This window comes from Mauremys reevesii, linkage group 3 (genome assembly GCF_016161935.1).
Source record: "Mauremys reevesii isolate NIE-2019 linkage group 3, ASM1616193v1, whole genome shotgun sequence".
Lineage (NCBI taxonomy): Eukaryota > Metazoa > Chordata > Testudines > Geoemydidae > Mauremys > Mauremys reevesii.
The window spans coordinates 107,289,689-107,301,869 of NC_052625.1; the positions used below are offsets into that span (position 1 = coordinate 107,289,689).

The 12,181-nt window shown below is 45.8% G+C and overlaps 1 protein-coding gene across 2 annotated transcripts in view; it reads left to right on the forward strand.

The window, feature by feature from the left end:
- The first annotated feature begins 1,934 nt into the window (after positions 1–1,934).
- The window catches only part of IFNGR1 (interferon gamma receptor 1), a 31,554-nt gene continuing 21,307 nt past the window's right edge, over positions 1,935–12,181 (forward strand). Inside the window, exon 1 of one of the 2 annotated variants that reach the window (XM_039529368.1) lies at positions 1,935–2,179. In XM_039529368.1, the coding sequence (XP_039385302.1) occupies position 2,179 (1 nt within the window). In that variant the 5' untranslated portion in view covers positions 1,935–2,178. Of the gene's footprint in view, positions 2,180–7,894; positions 8,149–12,181 lie in introns of those variants that run through there. The other variant, XM_039529367.1, reaches the window with a different exon arrangement.

Sequence of the window (12,181 nt, forward strand, 5' to 3'; positions counted from 1 at the left end):
CTACAGGGATCTTTAGCTTAAGTAAGAGAAGCATTGCTGCAGAGTAATGGGGAAGCTAAAAATACATCAGAGTAAAGTTCAGCGAGAGAGAAGCAACCAGCTTAACCATAAAAGTTATTTATTGAATAATAGTGATAACTACACAAGGAGGGCTAAACCAACATAACATACCTTATTAAAGGTTAACACCTGAGGTAGAAAAGAAAACAGAGAGGGAGAGGGAAGGATCTCGCCACTCCAGGAAGCTTGAACTGGTCAGAGTTCCCAGGTGATGGTGGTAGGTCAGGGTCCTGAGTGCTGGTGACAGGCAGAGTCCCCAACAAGATCAGTCAGGAGAAGATGAAATCCCCATGAAACTGATGCAGAGTTTGGATCCATGTATCAGAACACTTACTGGAGTGTGAATAGGGTTTTTTTGGTAGGGAAACAACAATGGTTCAAGGGAGAACACCAGATTTGTTTATGGGTAAACTGATGACTCAAGGGTTTTCTTTAGGCTAGACAATAGGAGCTGATCACTCTTGGCTATAGGTGGTGTTCCTTCCAGGGAACTCACAATGCAATTCGGCAGCTTCAGTATTTTGGATATCACTCAAGGATTCATTACTAGAATTGGTCTGATAACTGCTGAGCTAGGTGAGTGCAGATATAGGGTCCTTAACATCTGGAGCAGAGATCCCCCACGATGCAGGGCTTCCCTGCCTTTCTGGTCCCAGCGTTCAGTGCGGTTCTTGTCTTAGAATCTCTGTTCTCCATTCTGAATGCTAATGGAGATGCCTCCCTGTCCCATCTTTGATGCACATGGGGCTAGGGGAGTTGCCTTAATCTTGTCACCCTTGTCAGGGGGGAATCTAGGTGTGTCTCCCACCACCCTTCACTGCTTTCTGAATGTCTTTTCTGATCACTTTTGGTTCAAGCAGAGGCAGGGAGTGGAAGGGGGTGTCCTTTCATGAGTCAGACAGGCTGGATACTGCACCCCAGTTCCCCAAGAAGACAGCACTGACTGGTACCACTGGATAAATAATAATAGTTGACTGTAGTTAAGGTGGAATTGCTAACATGGTTTTAAATACCACTCTTGCTAGTGGTGATATTGCCTGAGGTAGCTCAGGGAATCCAGCCAAGCCACTTTCAGCCATGGTATTTTCCTTTTAATTGAGCCTTCTTAACAGAACACCTTACAGGCTCTTGCCTCAAGGTCTAAGCATAGTAATTGTATCCCCAAATCACTCTCTCTTCAGCAATAACCTCAATATTTCCTGGCTTTTACCTCACAACCTCAACAAGAAAGGGCTCTCTGTCTCTCCTCTTGTCCATTTGGCTTTCTAGAACAATTCCTCTCAGCCATAACTCCACTAACAGTCCATTGGGAGACCCACCTCAGGCCCCCTTAATTTTCTAGAGGAACTTACAACACCTCTGCTGCCCTTTTTTATAAGGGTTAGCTAATTATGAGCCACCCCTTTCTCAGGTGCAGAGGATGGGGCTACTTAGACAGCCAGGCTAGGATGGGCAGCAGGTATAAAAGGCCAGGGAAGGCCCTCTCCAAACAGGATATGGCACCTCTCTTTTTGGAGGTGTGCTGACCTGCTGCTTTTGGAGTTCTCTCTATATTAGAGCTATAGCCCCACCTGTGCTTCAGCCAGAGGCCCTACTCCCACTTGTCCTCTCTCCCTTTGGTTCTGCCTGTATTGCTCCTCTTCCTTCCCCTACTCTGCCTTTTCCCTAGAGGCTGTGTCCTCACTTTACCTGTTCTTTTCCCCACTCTGCATCTTCCCTAGAGGCACTCTCATTTATGGCTCTCCAGTCCCTCACCTGAGGACCCTCTGCCCACCAGGGGTGGAGAGGCACAAGTAGTGGGTGGGGCCTTCAGGGGAGGAGGCAGAGAGGCTGGAGCATAAGTAGGGGGCCTCAGGGGAGTAGGCAAGAGGGAGGGGGCCTTGGGGCAGAGTAGGGGGACATAGCTATGGTCCAGGCTCTGGTGGCCCCCCCTACTTCTAAGGAGCTTCTGGTGATTGTGCCTAGATTCCCCAAATGCAGGAGTCATGCAAGCCAGTTCCAGTCCTCTGATCCCTGGGAAATGATATTTTTTCAAATATGCCAACATAAGAGTTCCCCAGAGCATAGAGAAGATTGTGGCAATCACCATCTGGAAGTCTGGCATTCCTGATTGCTTCTAGTAAGTAGCTAACTGCTTTAGTGTTTGTTGGTTTTGTCGTCATGGAGAGGTGTACTGCTACAAAGAAGGTGCTGATACTCTGAGTCATAAAGGATGGCAATGCACAAGAGGTTATTGATGGATTTGCATGACTGGGATTCCTGAATTGAATTGGGACAATGATATGACATGTGCTTGTCAGAAGCTCAAATTGGTGATTAAAAACAGCAGAGAACATCCTTCCCCATAGACCGCTTATCTCCTGGTGACCGGCTGGAAATCTTTTGCAAGAGGGACACTGAAACTATAAAAAAGAGGAACAAACACCCCAAGTTTCCACTCTTTTTCTGTAAAACTGAAAGCATTTGGTGAGAAATCTTACTTGAATCTCATATAGTTTGTAAAGTCGTAGGAAATGTTTTGTCTTTATTTTTCTTGTAACCATTTCTGACTATGCCTCATTATTTGACTACAAAAAGAGAGATTTTGAGTACAATAAACTTGTTTCATTGTTTTAGCTATGTGTTTATCAGTGTGTTTAAATTGAAGTGTCTGGGAAACACCATTTGAGGTGACAAGCTGTGTGCATATTCTTTTAAAGAAATAACAGACTTGTATTGTCTAGGAGAGGGCTGGCAGTACAGGACATAGATTTCTGGGGAAAAATCTAAGACCTGGGGTGTGTTGGGGTCACCCTTCAGTATAACCCAGGCTGGTGAGAGCCAGCGTGCAGCCCAAGTGTGACTGGCAGGCTGCAATTACACACACACACACACACACACACACACACACACACACACACACACATATTCAGGGTGTGACTTGCATGCTGGAAGGCTGTTTGTGAGTGGAAGAGAGAAGCTACTTCAGCAAGGCACTGTAAGGTACCCAAGGTTACAGGGAAGGGATGACACAGCTGCTCATTAGTCTGGATTGTAACCTGGTATGTCACAAGGGGATGGAGTCATGTTCTACCTCTCCCTAACTTTGTGTTGGTCAGTGGGAGTTCCTCACCTACCCACTCAGTTTTTGTGATGCAATTGAATAAAGTAGCAAGTTCTAGTTTGCAGTCCTGTGAGTAAAGTGGTGGTGTTGTAATGAGCAGTCTGTCTACAAAACCGCACATCAGGCCTCTGTTTATAAACAGAAAGGGGCATTTCTCCAGGATCCACTTGATCACTGTTGCAGGTTCCCTAATATTAATGTGGGGTGATCTTGAAAGGTCCATGGTGCCAGGATCTTTCAATACTGACTCCTGTTTTCTTTAATGAAAAAGGGAACTTTTGCTCCTGAGACCTCCATGGACAGTAATGGTGGTGTGATTTTTCTCCCTCCACCCCTCTGTCATTCTAGGAAACCCATCTTACCCACTGCTTCCTTTGTTATAAAGCCTTTTACTGGATACTTGGATAGGAGAAAGAAGCTATACAACTATATGCTGAGCAGCTGCAAAATATAATGGAGTATGAGTCTGGAAGGTTGAAAGTGAGTGTAGAAATGGAGTGGTGATTGATGGATGTGTGGAGTTGCAGTGATTGATAGTAATTGTGTGTGTTAATGCTTGTAATGGGGTAATGTGTGGTTCAGGTGGGGTAGTGGTGTGGCGGGACTGGAGTGGGGCATGGAGGGGGTAGGGTAAAGGTATAGGCACTTTAGTTGTGTGTGTGTGTTAGACTGTTGTCCTGACTGTCACCACAGAGAAGAGAGGCAGAGAAGAGGCAAAGGCAAAAAAGCAAAGAGCAGCAAGAGCCCTCCTCACCCTCCCACAAGCTGCAAGCTGGCTGGGGACTGGAAGGGCATCACTACTTATATAAGCAGCCCTGAGAGGGCCTTGCAAAAAAAAATGCCAAATATCTTCTTTTCTTATTTTTAATTTCTATTACCTGCACATACTGCAAAATGCAATAAAAAAATATTGTAAAATTCTTGAACTCAAAGTTAAAGGGGTTAAGGCTGGCAGGCTACTACTAAACTGACAGTGCCTTATAATATCTATGCATTTTTAAATATACCTCATGAATTATGACGTAGTAAGAAAGCCTCAGCCATCGAAACAACTGTGAAAGTGAAGCTTATTTTTTTTTTCCCTTGTTCTGTAATAAATCAATAAACAAATGTATGTGTATGTGTTTGTTGTGTTTTTCCTGCAGTGCCTGCAGTGAGCTTGACTGAGGCTGAGGGGTGCTGTCAGGAGGAAGGGGTGAAGTCAGATGTGAAAGGATGACAGGATGAAGGAAAGAAAGAAGATAAATAAGGAATAAGGAAGGAAGGGGATGGGAGGGGGAGGGGGTTTGACATGACACTCATTCAGTCAGAGCAGCAGGTAAAAGTGGTGATGTTATCTGGGTTCCTCTCTGGCCCCAGTATGATCAAACATTTCTCAGGACCAGGATGACAAATTCCAAGAGAGATAGGGGGGGTGGGGTGGCAGTGCAGAAGCTTGCTTCAGTACAGTATTTTTTTTTTTCCCCCCAAAGTCTTTCCTACCCCCAAAAAATGGTGAGTGATTTTTTTGTTCACCAGTTAATTAAATATCAATGACACAACACACTTGGTGTTTCATTGTTTTTTCAGTCAGTCTGACTAGAGAGAAGAGTGAATATACAAGGGCTTGAAGAGAAAGGTATGATAAGACCCAGGATACTAGTTATAGAAATAAGTGTTGGATTATACTGATTGTCTTACTTCTCCTGTGTATTTTTAGTGTTCCTTTGTCATATGCTAGTAATTCTTTTTGAAAGCCTGATTTTTACTACTTTAAATCTCAACAACATTTAGCCCATACATTTGTTAGACTTGTAAGTAAAATTATATATATTTATTCTCCCTAATAGCATGGCTGCTATTTTTAATTTCCACTTTCCCAATTACGAGTAAGGAGACTATAAATGCAATAGGACAACCTCAAACATTTTACTGAACACTTCAGTTGAAATCCTGTCCCTGTTGAAGTCACCAGTAAAATTTCCATTGACTTCAACAGGACCAGGATTTTACTCCTTAGATTACAGTTCTCAGACTGTGGGTAGGGGTCGCCAGGACTGATGTCACACATGCTGGGGCCAAGGGCCAAAGCTGAAACTTTGGTCCCTCCTCCTGGGGTCATGTAGTAATTTGTTATCAGAATGGGGTTGCAGTGCAATGAAGTTTGAGAACCTCTGGATTAGAAGGAACTAAGAGAGCCCTTACCCTGAGACAATTATGAAAGAAAGGTCATTTTATGGACAACTCAAACTTTCATCAAATGCCCTGATCATGATTAGCTAATAGATGTGTATTGGATAGTGTAACAAAATCCATAGAAATTGGACCCAATTCTTCTCTTACTTACATGTGTCTTACACCACGGTAGATCCATTGACCTCAATGGGGTTACTTCCAACTTATAATGGTGCAAGTGAGAGAAGGGCTGGAGAGGTATGTGACAGGTTGGATCACAGAACCCTCCTTGGGAGCTGCCACCTGATGTGCCAAGACTACTTCTACCCCTGCCTTCCCTGCCCGTTTGGGGCCCCAGTACCCTGTCTCGCTGAGCCAGACACTCCTATCTGTTCTAAAAAAGACCCAGGGTCTGAATTACTTGCCCCAAAGCTGCAGGTTCACCTGAAAGCAGCTAACAGAAGTGTTCCTGTCTTTAACACTCAGATGCCCAACTCCCAATGGGGTCTAAACCCAAATAAATCCTTTTTACTCTCTATAAAGCTTATGCTGGGTAAACTCATAAATTGTTCGCCCTCTATAACACTGCTAGAGAGAGGTATAGCTGTTTGCTCCCCCAGCCATTAATACATACTCTGGGTCAATTAATAAGTAAAATGATTTTATTAAATACAGAAAGTAAGATTTAAGTGGTTCCAAGTGGTAACAGAACAAAGTAAGTCACCAAGCAAAATAAAATAAACAGTTCTATGTCTAATCAAACTCAATACAGATAAGATCCTCACCAGTTCCAGAATGCTCCCTTTTATAGACTAATCTCCTTTTAGCCTGGGTCCAGCAATCACTGCAGGTTTGGGGCAGATATGGGGGTGTGGAACTGATGTGGGGCTGGGAGGGCACAGAATTAACTAGTATTGACAGGTTGGTAAATGCTGGAAGCTTTGCACTGTCAGGTAGCATTTCATATACATTTGTGTAATTTTATATCATTTGGGTCTTCTGGCAAGAGCTCCTGCAGCAGGGCCTAAAATTGCTGTATGTCACTTTAAATTTCTTGTTACAGATTTGTGAGAGCACCCAACACCGTATTTATCACAGATAGTGAGGATGGGAAGGGGGGAGTTAAATCAGAAGAGAACAAAAAGCATGACTTAATTTAAAGAGAAATCATGATTTTGCAGGCCCTATTTGACACTGGTGAGGCCACATCTGGAGTACTGTGTCCAGTTTTGGGCCCCCCACTATAGAAAGGATGTGGACAAATTGGAGAGTGTCCAGTGGAGGGCCACAAAAATTATTAGGGGGGTGGGGCACATGACTTATGCAGAGAGGCTGAGGGAACTGGGTGTCTTTAGTCTGCAGAAAAGAGTGAGGGGGCTTTCAAATACCTGACGGGGTTCCAAAAAGGGTGATGCTAGGCTGTTCTCAGTGGTGGCAGATTGCAGAACAAGAAGCAATGGTCTCAAGTTGCAAGGGGACGGGGTCAGGGGTCTAGGTTGGATATTAGGAAAAACTGTTTCAGTAGGAGGGTGTACTGGAATGGGTTCCTAGAGAAGTGTTGGAATCTCCATCCTTAGAGGCTTTTAAGGCCCAGATTGACAAAGCCCTGGCTGGTATAATTTAGTTGGTGTTGAGCAGGGGGTTGGACTAAATATGGGCTGGGCACTAATATTCACAGGGGTGGCTACTCCATGAATTTTGTAAGTCATCACCGGCTGCACATTTCTACTATATTAATGGAGGAGGTGCGGGGTCTGGGAGGGAGTTTGGGTGCAGGAGGGGGTCTGACTTGGAGCAGAGGGTTAGGGTGCAGGAGGGGGTGCAAGCTCTGGCTGGGAGGTGCTTTCCAACAGCGCAGCAGGACTCAGGCAGGCTGCCTGCATGCCATGGCCCCATGCTGCTCCTGGAAGCAGCTGTAGCTGGCACAACTCTGCATGCCTCTTGGGGGGGGGGTGCAGTGGGGTCTCTGTGTGCTGCCTGCACCACCCCAGAAACCAGCCAATGGGAGCTGTGATGACAGTGCTGGGGACAAGGGCCGTGTACAGAGCTGCCTCCTCTTCTCTTCCCCAGGTATGCAGACATGCTAGCAGCAGCTGGCCGCTTCTGGGAACAGCAAGGGGCCACAGCACGCAGCCTGCCTGTGTCCTTGCACCACAGGACCTTTAGCGGCCCGGAGATAGCGAGGGGGCAGCCGAAGAGCCTGGTGGGCCCCATAGACATGTTAGCCGGGCTGCATCCTGCCTGCAGGCCGTATTTTTCCCACCCCTCGACTAGAGGCCGGACCTCCTGCGGTCTCCTCCACCCCAATGGTCTGTTTCTGTGAGGTGCTGGGTGGGTGGGACAGACGCATGACATGTGCACGTTTGGGGCTGCCGCGGGAGCGGTTATTCCTTGAGTGTTTGCGCTGGCGGAGCGCCCCCGTGACACGCGCTGGGCTGCAGGCAGCAGAGGGTTAAGCAAGCGGGCGGGCGGGCGCGCGCAGAGCCTGCCCCGCAATACGACAGCGCGGCGCGGAGAGGCGGCTGCAGTGCGGAGCCAGACAGGCTGCACTCCCCCGCCCTCCCCGCCCCTCCGCGCAGTCACGTGACCAGAACCGGGCGCGGCGCGGCGCGCTCCCCCTTCCTCGCCACTCTCAGCCGGGACGCGGAGGTGCTGCCGGGCCCTGGCTGCTGCGCTCGAGCCCAACTGCCCCGCGCGCCTTCTGCTGGCGCGGCCAGCGCCCCCTGCCCGAGCGAGGATGCGGCCTGTGGCGCCCGCGGCCGCGCTCCTCTGCCTCCTCCCTGTGCTGCTGCCCCGGAGCGCGGCCAGCTCCGGGGAACTCCCGGAAACAGGTACCGGGGGGCGAGGCGCTGCGGGGGAGGTGGGAGCAGTCACTGGCCAGCCCTTAAGAGTTCGGATATCGGACTCTTCTTCTCCCCTTCCCGCAAAGCGATGGGTAGAAAACCATGATATTTTAAAAAATCAGATGGTGGGTCTGCCTCTTCCCCCTGGACTCTGAGCCTGAAGGGGGCACTGGGCTCTGATTTCAGTCTCTTCTTCCCGAGCCACAAGCAGCTAGAAATGCACGCTTTGCTCTGTACAGGGGTCATTGGATTCTCCTGTAATCCCTGGACTCCAGAATCTGGGGCTTTAAGCAGCAGCAGTGCGGTGTTCTGAGGAAGGTTGTTGACATGGGGGGGCGGAGGCTGTGGGGGAAGGGAAAATAGTAGCAAGGGAATAGGGGAAGGAAGCTATGCTGGGGTGGCTGGGCAGGAGAGGGATGTGTTTTGGCAAAGGGGCTGTGGTTGAGGTAGGAGCTGGGGTAAGAGAGGACTGAGTGGTCATGGTGGGTTTTAGGACAGGATGAGAGGCTCTGTGTTGCAGATGTAGTGAAGACCAGGTTTTGCCCGTGGTGGGTATGTTAGGTCACAGAGGGCATGGTCTCGTGTGCGTGCCTATCTGAGTTCGAGGATGTGGAGGGTATAGCATGTTTGTTTCCTCCTTTTGTTCCCACTCTTTATCCCTATTCCTCCCCCCCCCCCCATGATTGTTCTGGTTTTGTTTGGATTTCCTGCCTAGGAAGAGTGTCTTGGATAGCATCATAGCACTGAGCTTTAGGATTCTTTTAAAAATAACTTGCCTCCAAATGGCTTCCTTTTTAGGAAGAACATTGGGCTGCAGTACAGTGGGGAACAGCAGCAACTGTGGATGGAGCCGTCCTGTCCATAGGAAGGACCGCGGCACCCTGTGCTTTGGGGGGTGCCGTGCTTCAGGATGCAGGGTCCAGGGTGGCTTAGAGGGTTAGCAGGGGGCCTTGTGCTGGCAGCCACGATGAACCTCCGCCCCCGCTCCACTCCTGGCATTGCTCAGGGAGGGGAGTGGAAGCCAGAAAGAGGCAGGGTGGAGCTTGGGAAGGGGTGGAGTGGGGGGTAGGCCCTGGGCTGGAGTGGGGTTGTCTCGTCTCGAGGCCTGCATTCCCCTAGGGATGGTCCTGACTGGGTGTTGCCAGAAGCCCAAAAAAATTGCCTGGTTGAGACTTGTCGTCTTGAGAGCACTGTATAATCAACATTTTAACAGGTTTTAAGAATGATTGATATGTGCTAGTGGAGATCAAAAAACACTTTTCTTTAAAAATGGTTCATACAAGTGTGTTCAGATGTGGTAGAAAATCTTGTCGAAGTGGTTTTGAAACCTGTCTAGCCTTAACTGCTTAAATGATGTTTAAATCATTGCAGTTGCACCTAATATTAAAGAATAGTTAGATCAGGCCTTGTTTATTATCTTTCCCATGAAAGGGTCTAAACACTGAGGCATATATGCAGGGGTGTGATTTGGAGGGGGGAAAGGTAGTGACACTCTTCCAGACTCTGCCCACCTACCTGACACTAATAATAGTCCATTATGTAGATCGGGGTAGGCAACCTATGGCACATGTGCCGAAGGCGGCACGTGAGCTGATTTTCAGTGGCACTCACACTGCCTGGGTCCTGGCCACTGGTCCAGGGGGCTCTGCATTTTAATTTATTTTTAAATGAAGCTTCTTAAACATTTTAAAACCTTATTTACTTTACATACAACAACAATTTAGTTATATATTATAGACTTATAGGAAGAGACCTTCTAAAAACGTTTAAATGTATTACTGGCACGCAAAACCTTAAATTAGAGTGAATAAATGAAGACTCGGCACACCACTTCTGAAAGGTTGCCGACCCCTGGTGTAGATGTTGATCTGCTTCCCCAAAGTGAGGTCTGAAAACATACACTGACTCTACTGATCTAAATATATTTTTGCAGTAACATATCAGCTGTGCATAGGTACAACATCAGAGACCTAAGTCATCAATGCGAACAGCCAAACTAATTTCCAGTCAGCACAGAATGAGTTGTAATGGGCTTCAGTTGCAAGAAGTTTAGGGACATATAAATCAAACTTGCCATGATGCTGGACTGGAGTAGGTGATCCGCTAGAATTGCCTTCTGGAACAAATGATTCTAAGATGTAATCTAGTTACAGGGTTTTTTTGTGTGTGTGTGCGCGTCCTCAACACCAAATTAGTCTCTCGGTTGTCAATCAATTTAGAATCCCCTTAATGTGACTTATGCAGTACATACAATAAAAATGCTGAATTGAGAAGGTGAAATTATAGAAAATATTGAGCATACATTGTAATCTTATAAAAAGGAAATGCACTACATTATCCTGATTTCCTTTTATTTCTGATGTTTAATATGAAAATTAAACCATATTTTAAAAATAAAGAAGTTAATAATCCTTTTTAAGGTTCCTGCACTAATTTTCTTAAATGTCTCATTTTGGATCAGTGCATCAACACTTATTTTGTTGAGCTCTTGATCACTCAATCTAGGGAGCATTAATTAAATACTTTCAGCTGCACTTAGTTAAATACTTGCATTGGATTTAGAAAGGGTAGTGAGTAGAAAAACTGTACTTTTGCCTGGTTTTGCTGAAAGAGGGAAAGGTGACATTTAAAATTCCATTGGATTTTCAGCATAATTTAGTGTTTGATTTAGACTCATTGCTATTGGTTACAGCATGTGTTGGGGTAGCACTATATTATGTGGCATATATATGGAATATTAAGGTATACTGTGTTACTTCTGAGTACTTCAAGAGCACACTTCACTGACAAATTATCCTTTCTGCTCAAAATGTGGTCAAAAGTACGTCAAGGTTACTTTCCTGTACAGTATTTTAAGTGCATATAAAATACACTCTAAACAATAAAACCCAGCTCCAGTAGGAATATTTTTATGTACACTTCTAAGATTGAAGGACAAAGTTCTGTAGTATTTGAGAACATGTGCCATAATCAAGTCTAATTTGCATTTGTCCTTAACATACATGGAAAAGAATTCTTTGAAACAGAGATGCACTGTTTACAGAGCCACAGAATCAATGCAGAGAGTTGTCTTTCTTCCTTCTCCCAGTCTTTCATACATGGTTGTGGTTCAGACACAAACTTCTTTGTAGCAACCTATACATCTACTATTATGTAAATAAAGCTAAAGAACAAATGACAGTAATGAAGCAATAGTTACAGAGTGGCATCCAGGTTTTACTCTTGAAATATTTCGGCTTATTTTCATTTTGTTCCTTTCTGCTTGTAAATGTTTGAAAACACCTGTTTTTACACACAGACTTTTCAATATTAATACTTCGATTAAACATATTTAAGATGATTTAATGGGTATGTATGTATGCTAAATGGCAGCTTTTTCAAGGCTGGTTCAGAAAGGCAAGATGGGATTTATATAATTCCAAGTGATAGAAGTATTTAATCAGTTGCATTTAACTATCACATACTTTTTAACTACACCTCTACCCGGATATAACACTGTCCTCGGGAGCCAAAAAATCTTACTGCATTTTAGGTGAAACCGTGTTATATCGAACTTGCTTTGATCCACTGGAGTGCACAGCCCTGCACCCCCCCAATCCCCCTGGAGCACTGCTTTACCGCCTTGTATCCGAATTCGTGTTATATCGGGTCGCGTTATATCGGGGTAGAGGTGTACTTCACCTACCTTCAGCTCACTAATCTATTTCCTACACTGCTTCTAACATTCCAAACTTCTGAGCTTCTTAAAAGACATTAACATTTCTAACAGAATGATTATTTTTAACTTTCTAAATGTGGAATTTCTCTTTCAAATTTACACCCACCAGATGTTAAGCACATGGTTACTTTTCAAAGGCAGTATCAAATTTGGCCTACCCAGACTCCTGTCATAATGATGGCTGGACCAAACTGGAGTGGCATTGGGACTCCAGAAGTTACAGTGCCTAGAGCAGGGAGGTGAGCCCAGCCAGCCCTGTTGTACAGTAGCCACAGGAGCTGCCACATAACCCTTTGAAGCATT